The sequence below is a fragment of the Lissotriton vulgaris genome, chromosome 6 (assembly GCF_964263255.1).
Source record: "Lissotriton vulgaris chromosome 6, aLisVul1.2, whole genome shotgun sequence".
In the NCBI taxonomy this organism is placed as follows: Eukaryota; Metazoa; Chordata; class Amphibia; order Caudata; family Salamandridae; genus Lissotriton; species Lissotriton vulgaris.
The window spans coordinates 1,256,568,668-1,256,584,782 of NC_141694.1; the positions used below are offsets into that span (position 1 = coordinate 1,256,568,668).

The 16,115-nt window shown below is 44.9% G+C and overlaps 1 protein-coding gene across 1 annotated transcript in view; it reads left to right on the top strand.

Annotated features, from left to right (window-relative positions):
- The first annotated feature begins 12,767 nt into the window (after window positions 1–12,767).
- Window positions 12,768–16,115, top strand: part of LOC147708720 (uncharacterized) — a 241,214-nt gene continuing 237,866 nt past the window's right edge. The window contains exons 1-2 of the mRNA XM_086927370.1: window positions 12,768–12,834; window positions 13,284–13,414. Of these exons, the coding sequence (XP_086783496.1) occupies window positions 12,789–12,834; window positions 13,284–13,414 (177 nt within the window). The 5' untranslated portion in view covers window positions 12,768–12,788. The remainder of the gene's footprint in view (window positions 12,835–13,283; window positions 13,415–16,115) is intronic.

Sequence of the window (16,115 nt, forward strand, 5' to 3'; positions counted from 1 at the left end):
TTGGCTCAGCAGCAGGAGGGCAGAAATGTGTCTCTGGTCAGCAGCAACCATTTTTATGCTGTTCGGCACTAGAAGGCTGGTATCGTGAACACCAGGGACCCCATGAAGCTCGTTTCTGAGGGGTGGTATGATACCTCCCACATTGGTTACCAGTGTGGCGGTAGGATTCCAACATGTTTGATACCAAACAGAATAGGGTTAGTTTCAGCCATTTTAGAGTTGGTCTTCACGCGGTCGCGTAATGCCACTCTATGTTAGTCTATGGCTACATTACTGACAACCCGGGAAAATGGACTCCGTAGGCTGCAGGGGTGTCCTGTTCATGTAGGGACACCCTCTCACTTAGAACCAAGCACCCTGCCTTCAGGATTGTAAAGGCCTGCTATAGGGGTGACTTATAGGTTTTAAGTGCAGTGACCCTTAGATATAGTAAACATATATCTTTTGTAAGTGGTGCATGCATCAACTCACACAGGCTGCAATGGCGGGCCTCTATGCATGTACCATATACTAGGGTCTGACAAGGGTACCCCAGTATCCAATCTTGAGTGTACCTAGTACAAAGTATAACAGTTTTAAAGAGAAAGCAGATAGACTGGTGTCCTGATGAGCAGGATCCCGGTCAGACTAGTCAAAACAGTAATACATCCAGCAAAAAGTTGGGGTAACCATAAGAAGCAGATCCTACTTTCCTACAGTTACCCCCACTTTTTGCCTGGTACTAAGCTGTTATTTGACTAGTCTGACTGGGATCCTGCAAATCAGGACCCAGTCTATCTGCTTTCTCCATTAAATTGTTGTGTTAGTACTTGGTACATCCCAGATTGGATACTGTGGTACCCTCATCAGTCCCTCGTATATGGTACTAAGGTACCCAGGGCATAGGTACCCCAGAGGTCCCCCATGAGCTAAAGCATGCATTATGCCACCCATGGGAGACCATTCAAAATGGAGCTACAGGCCTGCCGTGCTAGCACCCTTACTAAAGATATAGGTTTCCTATATCTAGGGACACTCAGCCACATGCATCAAGCCAAAAACCGGTCGCAACGGAGCAGATTCTCAGAATCTGCCCCTTTGCGACCGGTATTTTTGCATTTGGGAGGCATCATCCCAAATGCAAAAATCGCAATTTAAGGAATCTCTAAATTAAGATTCCTTAAATTGTGATTGCATTTAAGGAATCCCAAATTGAAATTCCTTAAATGCAATGCATCAAAGTAAAAAAATTAGCGATTTCGCTAATAGGAGTAGCAAATTACCATGAAGTTGAACTTCATGGTAATTTGCAAAAACTTTGAGAAATGCACTTTTGTGCATTTTTCAAAGTTTCATGTAGCGCACACACATGCCCTTAGGGCATGTGTGTGTGCAACATAGGTGCACAGATCAAGTTCAGGGGTGCAACAGGATCATTTTGACACCCTTGTACCCTTGAAATTGCATGAGCAATTTGCGAGTACCTACTGGTACTCGCAAATTGCTCATGCAATCTCCAATTAATTCCTATGGGGCTGGAGGCCCATAGGAATGAATGGGACAGCATTCTTTAATTGCGACTCGCAATTTGCGAGTAGCAATTAAGGAATGTGTAGGAATTCCTATATTGCATAGGCTTTTGCGATTCCTAAATAGCGATTCCTTTAAAATCGCTATTTAGGAACCGCAATTGCTTCTGTTGATGCATGTGGCTGACTGTACTTAAAACCTATAAGTCACCCCTATTGCAGGCCTTAGCAATCCTGAAGGCACGGTGCGTGGTTCTAAGTGTGAGGGTACCCCTGCATGAGCAAGACATCCATACAGCCTATGGAGTCCATTCTCCCAGATTGTAAGAGAAGCAGCCATTTACCATATAGAGGGGCACAGCGTAATAACGAGATGACCATTTCAAAACTGGCTGCAACAAATCGATCACGTTTGGAAAAGCCCTCCATTAGGCTCGCAGTGTTCCTGGTGCCAGTCTTCTTTACTCGGACAGCACAAAATGGTTGATGCCGACCGGAGACACGATTCTGTCCTACTACTGCTGAGCGAAGCTGAAGCAGGGGAAGGCAGAACAACCTCCCAGACAGGATTGTGACCACCTCCCAGACAGGATTTAGTGTATTGGGGCTGGGTGAGTGCACTTGCCAGTGCCACTCAATCTGCATGAGGGGAACATTTGGTGTCCCCATGCATTGTCCAGTTCAAGCAAGCTCTGGCGCAAAACTGGACAAAGGACTTGGGAGTAAACTCCCCCCTGGCCAAACCCTCCCCTGGGACGGTCCCCTGAATCATCCCAACCCTTTCTTTAGGGTACTTAAGGGCTTACCTGTGGGTGGGTCCCTGGATTCGTCGAATCGATTCAGATTAGACACCACTTCTTCTTCTACCAACTGGCCACTCTGGACTTAGCTGGACTTCCTTTAGGCTCAACTTCGTCTACCTTCCAGTCTGCTGGATTATCTGTGCCTGTGCACCATATAGGAACCTTCCAAGGCTTGTGGGCATCAAAGACACCTGAAGGAATCTCTCTTGAAGTGAAGGAGCCACTTCCCTGCATTCACAGGCACCACAACTAAGTCGACCTGTCTGCTGATCCTGAGCTCCTCCGGACTCCAAGAGGTTCTGCAACACAGGTGGTGGTTCTCCACAACTCTTGAGGCCTGCCCTGCCCTCTCACAAAGTTTGAAGCCAGTATCCCTCATGGGGGCTGCAATACCTGAACCCCTATGCACCACATCAACTTGCAGTTGTAAAGGCTTGTTGGCTTCCCTCAGAGAAGATCTTCGGGCTCCAAGTAGCTCCAACCTCGAGTGACCAGAATCTTTAGCCAGACTGTTTTGTGTGCATTGTGGCCTGCAACTTTGGTAAGCTGCTTGAGGTCCTCTCGTGACACCAGTGCATTCTGCCGGTGGATTGATATGAGGGTCACCTTTGCTTCTTTTGGGCTCCCCTGATTGCTCCGGGCCTGCCCTGACTCCCCTGCTTGTGCTGAGTCCCCTGGTCCTTGCTGGTTCCAACATTGCACCTTCTTCGACTTTTGCATTGTTGCTTTTTCCAAGGCTTGTTGGTGCTCCCACCGGACACCTACCCCTCAGCACTCAACATCCGACAAGGGACAGCTTGTGCATGGCTCCTGGTCTTCCTCAGCATTGCCTGGGCCTCACAGCTGCAGAGTCAAGGTCATTGTCATCTCCCCTGTAACATCCGACATCGGAGGGCCTTCGTCTTCCAAGTCTCCTGGTCACTCCTGAGTAACATAGACTCTGTCCCCTCTGCTTGCGGGTACCTCTCATCTAGAATCCACCTTCGGATTCCACCGGACACTTTCTCCTTCTTCAGCAGCGGCACTTTCCTGAAGTCCTCCATTATGTTAAATTTTGGTTTCAGACACCAATTCAAACCTATGCACCCAGCTTCCCTGGTGTAGGTAACATGGGTACTAGGGTATACACAGGTGCGGTGGCTCTCCAACCTTCTGTCTTCTATGGGGTTTCTTCAGGGCCCACTGGGAAGGGTCTTTAATTGTTAAAAATCCAACCAAGACTTACACGTAGACTCGTACCGAGCAGGGGGTCGTGTTCCCACACTTCACATGCTCACCATGGGGTTCCCTGTCAATCACCTTGGGTGGTTCCTTGGGTCCCCAGCACTTCTTCGTCCTCTCAACATTATCTTGACCTGAGTCGTGGTTCTTATACCACTTTTTTAGTATATGGTTAAGCCCCCCCCCCCCAAGGCCCACTGTGTAGTCTGTGCTATTTACAGTAGTTCTATGGAAAGTATTGTGTGCATTGTGTTTATCTCCGGGTAGGAGATATTTAAACAGGTTAGAGAGTATTATATAATAAATACATATTTTTATAAATACCTTGTGCGGATCTTTTTCACTTAATTGATACTATAAGATTGCATAGTACCTTATAGTATCAATTAGATTGCATAGTATAAAGCAGCTTGATTAAAACAAGCTGCTTTATACTCCGTGTGGACTTGGCCTGAAGGCTGCTCTCCACAGCTACTACTTAGAGAGCTTTCTAAGGTTGTCTAAGACCTCTTAAATCACCATAAGGGTTGTCTGGAATGGTGCAGGGTGCCCACTTACATAAGTGGACATCATATACGAGGCCAGCTTCTCACACTGTGGGATTCTAGACATTGGCTGGAGTCCCTTGGGACCCTGCCCACCCTGTCTCCTCTGGTGAAAAATCTGGGCATTCTCAAGGAAATTAAACTCCCCATGAAATCAGGACTAGAGTCATTGCTATGTGCTTTGCAGTTCTGAGATGGCTGAAAAAGATTCTTTGGCTGATCCCTTTAGCAGCGCAAAGAACCGATACAGGCCCTATTCGTATCCAGACTATTGTAATGTGTTGTACCTAGGCGCTAACATGATTTCTGGTTCAGCGACCTTCAGGTGGTGCAAAATGCTGCAGATAGGCTGCTCTTCCACTTACCAAAATCTGCCTCAGTTTCCCATCTGCTTCAGGAATTGCATTGGTTGAGGATCATCAAGCGCATTGAGTTTAAATCATTGTGCTTTATGTTTAAAGCAAAACATGGCCTGGCCCGGACCGGGGACGCAAACCAGCCCTGGCAAATATGTCGGACCAGCCTGGGGTGGGGAGGGGGTGCTGGTGGGAAACACTGGTGCTGTGCTTTTGTTACAGGGGGATGATTATGCAGCACTGCTGCAAAACTGTCTCTCAGTAACAAAAACGACCCTCACCGGTCCAAAACAAGCCCAAACCCCTCCAGCTCACTGGGAAAATGCCCACTACGGCCAGTCGGCCCTGGACATGGCTTAGGACCTCAATACATTCAGAAACTGGTGGCTCCCTACCAGCCGACTCGCTCCTTAAGATCTTCAAATCAAACACTGTTCTCTGTACCGAGGTTTCGCCTAACCCACTTGAAAGTTCGCTCCTTTGCATATCTAGGCCCTAAACCAGAGGTCTTCAAACTTTTGGATGCCGAGACCCCCCCTGTCATAATTTTCAGGCGGAAGGACCCCCTCCTGACAAAAATTTCTAAACTTGTAGGCAGGCCTACTGGAATTATGAGGAAGGTGAGGACCAAATTATGCAACAGGCTTGACGATATTGTGTGGAAAGAAAATGTCAATAATGTTCTATGATGCCGCTTATTTTGGGATAGCATTGCTTTATTATTTTGACATTTTTTAAACACAGTAACACTGAGGAAAGATTGTACCCCCTCATTACCACTTTATAACCAAAATACAGCAATTAACATCAGAAAGATGTCTAGTCAACCTTTGTGAAGAACCCCCACTTCGCAAGGAATACGTGCTGCCACATTAGAAGCTCCCCTGGCCGGGAGCAGCAAGGGTCCCTTCAAAACTTGGCGGTCTTGTGCAGAGTTAAGCAGTTTACCCATGCCCCTTTCCTCTCACCCCCTCCCCTCCATCCCTCTCTTCTCCCAACCCCAGATCCCTCTCTCACTTTGCAGGCCATTTTCTTTCACCCCTTTTTACAACTTCTGAACTCTCCCCATTCTATGTGTAAGTCTTGGTGTGTAATTTAGAGATGAGCAGAACAGCTGTTTATTAATTCAATATACACTAAAAATGATAAATTCCTGACAATCATACTTATAGCTTTTGGGGGCTTGAAATAGTCTGAATAGTCACACTTGTACAAGTGTTATGGCTGGTTGTTGCATAGGTATAGTCATTGACTGTGCAGGCAAGGCACTGGGTGGGTGTTTAAAGTTGCAGTGGCCTACTGGTGAGGGCCATGGCGTATGTTGTATTACAAATTAATCACTGCTCAGCACCCACCCCAGTACTCCCTCTCTTCCCCTATCACTGCTGTCCCTCACCCATGTCGCATCAAATTATCTTTTTAGGTTACAGATCATCTCTCAGCTATCTTATCTCACAGTCTAACAGTAGCCCTCACCTTTTGCTCATACTCATTTATTGTGTGTCCACACTTCCCTTCGGCACTTCACATTTCAACTCATCCCTGACCTCATCAATCGAATTCTCTCACTCCCTTGATGTCCTCTCATCTCTCCTCACTGAGCATACGGGTCGGACCCGTATACGGGACCCGTATGCTCCTCTCAGCCAGTGCCACTCTGCTTATTGTTCCCTAATTCAGGAAGGCATGAATTGTCTATCTGGCTGTTTTGGTGAGGGCAACGCAGTTATGGAACTTGCACCCTCCTTTGCTTTGTTCCACCAAGAATCTATTATCCTTTAGGAAGATATAAAAACCTGGCTCTTTGCTCTGTAGGTTACCCAAATTGTCTGGCTCTCCTTCCCCTTCTGTGTGTTTCTCGTTTGCCTTCTGCAGCAGATGGTTATTAGCCTCAGGACACCTTTTGGTAACAGTAGCGCATTACAAATGTAAATAATAATAGGCAGAAGCAAGGGATCCACTAGACCCGAACTGCGAGGGGGGGTGCTAACACTCCAAGCCATGGCTGGCCATAGCACTGGTCGCACACGGTGCAACATTCTTTTTTGGTGCTCCCCCGTTTCCTCCTCCATGAATTCCCTCACTACCACTCACCAACAATACACCTCATCTCTCTATAGCACCTTTCTGATCAACATTTCATTTTTTTATAGCGCTACTCATAGTTTACTCACATTCCATGTGAGTGCACGGTGAGCGATGCAACAGTGTGAAAGTAGGGTAAAAGGAGTGATTGCAGGGTGAATGAGGTGACCATATCAATTTGGGTGCAGATGTAAGTGCAGAGTGGGGCGAATTAATGCATGGTCAGTGATGGCCTTGTTTGAGTGAGCTACAGATTGAGCAGTGAGGGGGGACAGGTGAGTGAAGTGTCACATGAGTGCAGCGTGAGTAGTGTGCTCGTGTGCCTGCAGGGTGAGGTACAGGGTGAACAACGCAAGCGCATTGCTAGTGCAGAGTGATCACTGTGAGTGCAGGGTGAGCGGGTGAATGGTGTGAGTGCATGGTGATCAGTTTGAGTGCATTGTGATCGCTGTGAGTGCAGGATGAGCGTGAAAGTGAAGGGTGAGAATGAGGAGTGAGTTGTCTGAATGCAGGGTGCATTTCCAGACACCTGAAGCGTAGGGTTTCAGATATAAGTTAAACTATTGCAATTATGGCATTAATCAGGGATCGAGGGTGGAGGAAATAAATAATGTGCTGATCCTGCAACAAACTTCCAGTCTTATGATTAGGGTTACCAACTCAGTATTTTGATGGCCCAGACGGTACAAAAATAAGCAGTCACCTAAAGCTGTATTTTTAGCACTTATCTGTCCATACTTAGAACAGCACATATGAATAGAAAGCACTTTTAATTGTGTTCTAGGGCTGCCTGAATGATCCATGACTGATAATTAAAGAGAACAAAGACAGAAAAGTCACATAACGATTGAATAAATACTTTTTTATTAATAACTTTATTTAGTGTCAAGAGGAGGTCTCTGCAGGCTCTTTAAACAATACACAGCAGGCATTTTCCTTTTGGCAACCCTACTTTATATTCCTTTTCATTAAATGCATTCTCACACTACAGCAGTAAATGAAAAAATACAAATGTAAGTAATACTCAGAGGGCCCAGTGGGTACTGGAACCTGAAAAAAGCTATGCCTCGGTAACCAGTTTACAAAGGCCTGTAAATATGCAAATGGTCTTTAAAGACCTGTGAACAACTCGGGCGTGCCGGAGATAAGACTCCTGACACTGTCCAGCCGAGCCCCCAGCAGCTCGAGCTGCACTGCAGCAGCCCGGGCTGAGACAAAAGGAGGGGGGCAGGGGGGGGGGGCTGAAGCCCTGTAGGCCTGGGCAGAAGTGTGACTGTGAATGCGCGACCCCCTTCACATCACTCCACGACCCCCCTGGGGGTCGCGCCCCACAGTTTGAAGACTCCTGCCCTAAACTGCGGAGCTCTCTCCCCTCCGCTTTAAGGAATTGTAATCCTCTCCTGAGCTTTCATAAGGGTCTGAAAACCTGGTTATTTTAGCTTATCGCATCAGACCTGTGCATTATCCTGTGCCTGTAAACACTCTCGGGTAGCTGCATGCATTACAAATTCCATAATAATAATAAGGATAGGAAGGATAATATAGGAAGAATCATTTAACCAAGTTTCTGGGATGAATGTGATGTCAATGTCGTTGTTCAGGATGGTTTTTTCCATCTCTGTTGCATGCTTGATGGCCAGTCTACAGTTTATGAGCATGCAGTTTGAATTGCTGCTGCTTCTGGGCTTCTGGGAGAGGGGTGCCATAGGTATTTTGATGTACTGTGCTGGTGGCCTGGCAAACTGAGGAGGGTTAAGGTCTCATTCTACTCCAGAAATCACCTGTATCTTGAAGGTGGGGGTGTCCAGTGTTGTTGTAGGGTTGTATGTTTTCGCTAGATCCATCGTCTCCCTTAGGAACATCATGCGGCTTGATATTTCGGCCTGTGAAATTGGTTATCGAGGGGAATTGTGTGCCAGCTGTTCATCTGGGTCTGAGATAAACATAGGGGTTGCCTGGTGATGTTGGAGAAGGGTCGGTTTGATTGTCAATCATATGCAGGGTGGGTTTTAAGGATCTTACTGATGTTGTTGATACCCTTTGATACTGTAGCGAGTTGATTCTCCAAGTGAATTAAACAATCGGTTATGCCGATTGCAGATATATAGTTCGATGGAGATAGTAATTCGAGCTGACTTTCCATGCCGAGGTAGGCATTTTTTCATGTCTCTTGATGACGTACGTTTCAGTGGCGAGAGTATGGAGGTGTTGAGGGTCGAATTGTCATCTCTGTGGGGATCTGGGCTCTAATTCCCTTAGAAGCACAAGGGGCAAGAGATAAGTGCAATTTTCAGATGTTTCAGAATATGGTTTGACCCCTACACTGATAACACATGTTTATCATATAAGTTTGCAGGACTAGTTCTCCAGCGTGTAATGCAATTATTTTTGTGGAGTTAGAGAAGTAGATGCTTCTAAATAACAAATTTGGAAACATTGTGATAGTCTCTACCCGATTATCTAAATTCAGGAACTTTCTGACTTCACACATTCTTTTCAGAGATACGGGGCGATTAGCTCACCACAGGAGCACCATGAGTTAGACATGATTAGGAATACCTAGACGAGGGATGTGCGGCAGTTCTCATTAGTTTCAATTAAGGTCGAAAGTTACTGCTGATTATTCATACATCCATGATACACTGGTCAGAGCATTTATTAATGCATTGATAGGGTATAAAATATATCTAAAGAAGGCTAGCTGCATAAAAGATTGTATGTCACGATATTAACGACAGAAATATTTGCTACAAGAATATCATAGCAAAATATAAAAAAAACTAATATTGTGGAAGTATAAACTGGCAGGTGCGGATTTACTATTAATTCAATATTCATGTACAGCAAAGATACAAATGTCATAGGTATGTTTATGTGGAGTTTAACAAAGTTGAAATAATCTATATATATACCTTTATATACTTGTGAATGTTCTGGCTGTCAATTCGTGCAACAAGTTCGCAATGCATAGAAATGGTCACGTAGACGTTTTGCAGGCTCACCTACATCTAGACCTGTGTCAGCCCCTTTGAAGTTGCCCTTGTCAAGGACATTATAGATAATAAGCTTCACTGTCTAGGATAAGTGAACTTACTACTCTTAAAAAGAGACAAACAAAAAACCCAGTAACAACTGCTCAAGTCGTTTCTGCAATCCTTCAGGTGACAAGATACCTTCCCCCAAAACTATCCTTCATCCACATCCCTGACGCTGCAGTGGGCTCATTGATCACTTGTTTGACAAGCATCCCCTTTTCGAGGTGTAGCGAGGAGAGATGAGGAGTGAGGAGGAGTGTAGCGAGGAGTGTAGTGAGGAGTAGCAATCCTGACCATCTCAATCTTGTTTACAGGATTCTTTCCCTCATAAGGAATAAGCCCACTGAATTAGTAAAAAAGACAAATGTCTTGATTCTCAGGTAGATTATATAATATTCCTAGATTTTATGATGTTCCTTCCTCAGCACTCAGGCACATAGCATTTACTAAGGGATGTGTGAACACTTGATCTGAGTAATTTTGTGGTATGCTTTGAGTGCACCTGTGAAACATCTTATTAAATAATACCCTAAGTGCTCATCGCGGCAATGCGTTACTCCATGCAACATACACATAAATGGCATGTGCTTTGGTCTGCATAGACCATCTATCTTCAAAGACACACTGCACTCATTTCAGTATTGCAGTGCAGTTACTCCATGCAGCACACACATACATGCATTGTGCCTTGGGCTACTCAGGCCTTCTACCTTCTGTCACTGTATTCAAGGTTTACTGATGATGGATCTTGAGCTCACGGTCTCCCAACTGTAGTCATAGACATCATATTCAGGGATTTTTGGCACCGCAGTTAGGTGGATCTTTTTTAAAAGTCACGCAGCGCAGCCCCCAGCGAGGCTGTTCTACGTTGCGTGGCAGAGAGGGAGCAGGAGAGGGGCTCTCTCCCCCCCTGTCCCTTGTGCCGGCGCTAATTTCAGCAGCTGTGCACCATGCACACACCTTAGCGCTACAGCGCTAGGGTGCGTGCATGAGTGTAGCATAGGTTTTGTACAGAAAGGGTACCCTTCCCGTACAAAATACTATGCTAGGCATGATGCAAAGCTTTTCCCACTTTGCATATGTGCAGCATGCATGGAAAGTTGGAAAAGCACAGAGAAATGAAAGCATTTCTCCTGTTAGCGCCTCCTTTGAAGGGGTGTTAACTTTTGGTGCAAAACCATGTTTACAAATTTTTGTAAATATGGTTTTGCATCAGAAGGCTTGGTTGGTTGCATGGGAATGCCCATGTACCACTCATGTAATGCCCCCTCAGTGCAAAGTAACGCAAAGCGGAGCTTTGCGCTGATTTGCGCTACTTATAGGGTGGTTTCCAGCACAAATCAAGTTTTGCGCTGGAAAGAAAATAGCAAAAAAAAGTATTCACGCTGGTTAGCACCTCTTTTGTGGCACAAAAGGTTTGAAATTTTCCCTCTTAGTATTTGACAACATCCATGTTCCCAGCCTCAAGTTTAGATATTACATTCTACAGAATTAAAGATTATGGTCTGCCGGTTTGATACTAGGGATTGTTTTTTTTTTTTTAAAGTAGTCGGTCTTCATTGCTAACTGATCTCCCATCATCTTGAACAGCTGTCTGAGTTCACAGACGTGGAGAAAGTCGGCTGCAGAGTGATGGTGGAGCTTGCTCGCTGGCTTCCCAGCGTGGTACTTAGGAACATCCTGGATCTTTTTGACATGGAGGCCATCCCACATCCATATGTTGCGTTGTGCCTCAAACAAGTCATTCAAGGTCACGGTAAGTTGCCTAGCATTTGAAAGATCCTTACATCAGGGAAGACCATGCTAAGTGAAGTGGGAAATGGATTAAGTTCTGTTGGACACTATTGGTACAATGATCACACACTCCAGGATAAACGATATTCAAAGCACAATGGGGTAGTGATAGCTACAGACATGGGTCTCCGGTTAGGAGAGTACAGCACTGTGAAATCTCAACCTCAGTAGTTCTGGCAGTTAAACTTAGAACCATAGGGTTTAACAGCAGATAAAGACAGTTGGGCCGTCAGCCTTCTTACTGCCTGCTTCTCGGAAATGTATAATCCAATCTGGTTCTCAGCTTCAGCTTTTCCACTTAGTACTTTTCTTTACTTGTCTCACTTGAACATTTTAGATTAGGTTACTGATCCATACAATTTCTGGCAGAATTTTACTCCGCATATTTGGTACTCTCTCTGTGATATCATTGTTACTCGTTACCCCCTCCCCCTTCCACTTCGGTTTTACCTTCTGACCTCTAATTTTGGGGAAATCGATGCTCCCAGGTTCAGGGCCTAGGGAATTCATGAGCAACCCTTCTAACAAGTATGGCCTCTTGTACTTGAAATACTAGTAGCCAGATACTACTGTGAGATCACAGAATAAAAAGAACCTCCTTTTAGACTTTGACTCTCAGGGAATTGGCTGTCTTTTTCCCAGAATCTCCTACAAGGAAACACAGCCAGTCTCCAGGGAGGACCTAAGCAAATACTCTTCTAAATCTTTGTGTGCCGCCTGTGTCAGATCGAAGGAAGCCCAAAGGCTGCCCCGTCTCTCTGTTGGGCCACCCATCTCACTTCAATGTACACCCCAATGTACAACCCAAGGCTCTCCCTTTATATTGTCCCACCCATGTCAGTTCAAAGTACATATATTGGATCCAAACGGGGAAGGACCGTAGCACTCCCGTGTACTTATGTTATTTCAATTGGTGTTATGGTCGTTGGTGCAAATTGGTAAATCCTCCTGAGTATGAGGATGATTTCAATGAATGGTTTCCGTTGCTCCCTGGGCGGGAGGGGGTCATCAATTGCACTCCTTTGTGCATGATAAGGCATTGAAGTATAAAAAAAACACATCTTTGTATAACTGAAGAAAGTAATATGACACAATGGAATAAAAAGCAGCAAATAATAAAATTGATTTGGAAAATAATTTAAAAGAGTGAATAATTTATTGAAATGTAAAAGAGTTCAATTTGAGACTTCCTTCCGCCCAGGGAGCAACGCAAACCATTCAGTTCAAAGTACATCCCAGTCCTAAGGTCTATTTGTGGTATGTTTCAGTTTGAAGGGCACTACAGGACTCCCATCTCCGCGGTGGCACCTGTGTACACCCGCGCACCACAGGCTTTTGCCTCCACTATGCAACCAGTCTGAGCCGTGTTTTTTGTTGTCACCTCACAGTGTCCACAATGAAGTATTCTGAGGGTTTCATCCTTGAACGCTTTCTACCCATCATGAAGAAAGCAAGAACTTTCACTCACTGTTGGTATTTCTGCCGTGGTAAGTATAAACTAGTATTTGGAAGCTTCTCGGAAACGGGATGGAGCGCGCACCCACTACAAGAATACTTGCAATTTTTCAGAAAAAGCCAGGGATAATTTTATATAATTGTATGTTTCATTTTAATCAACAGCTGCAGAGTTTGTCTGAGAATTTTTCCAAAATCTTCTGGGTGTTGAATTTATCTCTGAGAAATTATTTCACTTTTCTTCATAAAATTAACAGATTCTGTACATTGTATGTAAAATTGATATGCTCTGTATTATTTTGAGCAACAGCTGAGGTATTAGAGTGTGTTAAAAGTCATTAAAAACTGCCCACCCTCCCCTTGATTTTTATGAACCACAAGCATGTATTCTGGGGAAGGGGAAAGTTGGTAGGGTTAAGGGTGTATATAGAGAGAGCATAAGTGGGCTTTTGGACAGAACTGATTTGTATTTTCTCTGCAGCCTTTGAATCCTTAACTTGGGCATTTGCCCAGAGCACAGACGCAAAGCTTGTTCCACAATATTTGAAGGGCTATGTTATCTGCAAGGTCTATCTTGACATACCATGCATGAACACCAAGGAAAAGTGCAAGGTAAGTTTTCAAGTCAGAATGGATTCTTGAGAGAGACAAAGCATGCTACTATTATCTACTGAGACACCAGTACCACATACTTTACAAAAATATGCAAAAGTGCCAAATGTAATATCCCTTTTATCACCATGGATCATTTGAGGAAGGGGCCATGATTCACAAAAGGTGGAGCCTTGTGAGGATCATAATGCCCCTCTCTCTGCATGAACAGTGGTAATAAATAGCATGCAGCTGTCAGTGAGTGAGCATCTATGGTACTTCACTGAGAAACACTAAACAGGTCTTGGCTGCTACTACTGGAAGATGGCTCAGACTGATACCTTGCGGTTGGTTACTGTCTGTCTTTAGTAGCAAAGTCAACAAAAGACTTTGGACTTGAATTCAATCCCAATTAATTACCAATGGTTTGGATTAAACCTAGCACTCCATTCATCACTTTTTTTCTAAGTGAGACGGCCTAAGTGCTTATCCTGATGGCTGCATAAAAATGGGGACGCCCTAGTCCATTGTGCCATAGGCCATATTCAGAGCGGCACTAATGAGGCCCAGTCAGTCATACATTGGTCTGAATTTTCATATACTGACATTGAGTGCAAACATACTAGCTTCAAATGAAATGTTCCTATTGTAGAAGGACCGAGAATGATTTGATAACTCTTGATCATTATCTGTAGTGGCAAACTGAGCAAAAGAGTGATGGATTAGGATGCAACCAAAAGTACAAATGATTTAGGTTAATCCATTCTACCCATCACATCTGAATTTACTCATAGGCATATGCCATCCTGTCTTTCTTGTGTAGAAATTGTCACAATACTATTTAACCATTACCAGAAAGTAAGACTTTAACTGGCACATGCATCAAGGTAGGCTTTTGCGATTCCTTAATTGCGATTATTAAGGAATCGCAATTATGGAATCGCAAAAGCCTATGCATGTAGGAATTGCTATAAAAATACCGATTCCTAAACATTCCTCAATTGCTACTCGCAAATTGCGAGTCGCAATTAAGGAATGGTTTCCCATTCATTCCTATGGGCCTACAGGCCCATGGGAACGAATGGGAAATTGTGCATGCAATTACAAGGGTGCAAGGGTGTCAAAAGGACACCCTGTTGCACCCCTGAAGTTGATCTGTGCACACATGTTGTGCACACACATGCCCCAAGGACATGTGTGTGTGTAACCTACAACTTTGAAAAATGCACTTTAGTGCATTTTTCAAAGTTTTCGCTATTTACCATCTGGTATAATTTCTCTGTAACTAGCGGACCCAAATAGCGAAATCGCTATTTTGGGCCAAAAAGGGGAACAGCACAGACCACAGACTAGCTTGTTGGTGTGAAAAGGCCGCTTTATTGGAAACAGGGGCACCTTACATACAAGTTCCCTTGGCCTGTGCCGTACAAAACTAAATCTCACTTCCTACTTTACCCCCCACCCACTCCCCTAAACATGTCCCCCCCTGCAACAATTATAAACATAACTTGCAATTTATTAACCTTTCTACAACTACCTAACTTGGTAAACTTCTTATGTTCTTTCATAACTGTAACTATAAATCATGAAACCACAACTGACCTAGAAAAAACGCCCCAAAGAAACATAGCGCACCACACCAGCACCTGTTCCAGCGACAACCCCAATACAAAATTCTCCCCGATGCACCTGCTCCCAAGAAAACTACCTAGCTGAAAAAGTAATGAGATATCCAACAACAAACCCCGCAAAAACCAACTCGATGCTCGTTCCCTAGGGAGGGAGGGCGGGACAAAGCTAAACTGCCCAGTGTCCTCCCTGACCGGCTGTTGTGTCACAAACACCAAAATAGAGGCTAGTGACACAAGGTGGCCGGTTATAAAACTCCCAAGCCCAAAACTAGCCCAATCCAAGCCCAATGCCAGCTCAATGGAGCCCAACCAGCCCAATGGGCTCTGGCTGCCCCCCGGCCCAAAAACCCCCGGGGGGACAGGCCTCCCGCTGGTTGGACACCACCCCAAAGCCCTATTGGGCCAAAAAGGGGGGCAGCACAGACCACAGACCAGCTTGATGGTGTGAAAAATTCAACTTTTTCGGAAACAGGTGCACCTTACATACAAGTTCCCTTGGCCTGTGCCGTACAAACCTAAACCTAACTAAATATTGTCTTCCTACTTTATCCCCCACCCCCTCCCCTAAACGTGTTCCCCCTGCAAGAATTATAAACACAACTTGCAATTTCCTATCCTTTCTACCACTACCTAACTAGATAAACTTCTTATGTTCTTTCATACCTGTAACTATACATAATTATACCACAACTGACCAGAAAAAAAGCCACCTGGAAAGTCGACCCCAGCGGCTTTCCGACCCCCCCACTAGGACTCTGATGCTTCGGGTATCTGCACACCCCTATCGCTCTGTCCAAAGCCTTCTTCAACTGCACTATATACAATTCCATGCCATAGCGAGACATATGCAACCCATCTTCCCTGAAGAAATACACTGCCGCATAGCGCAGCTCTGGATGTTCCCTCCTTCCAAACCCTTCTATGTCACAAAAAACTCTCCTGACCCTATAAATCTTCCTTCACGCCCGTTCAGCCTCTCTCCAACATCTCTTCGGTATAAACTCAGACCATATCACATGACAACCAGACCATTGCAGCTGAATCTCCAGCAAATCCTGCTTCATTTGTTTCAGCAACGCCAAGCCTTTTCC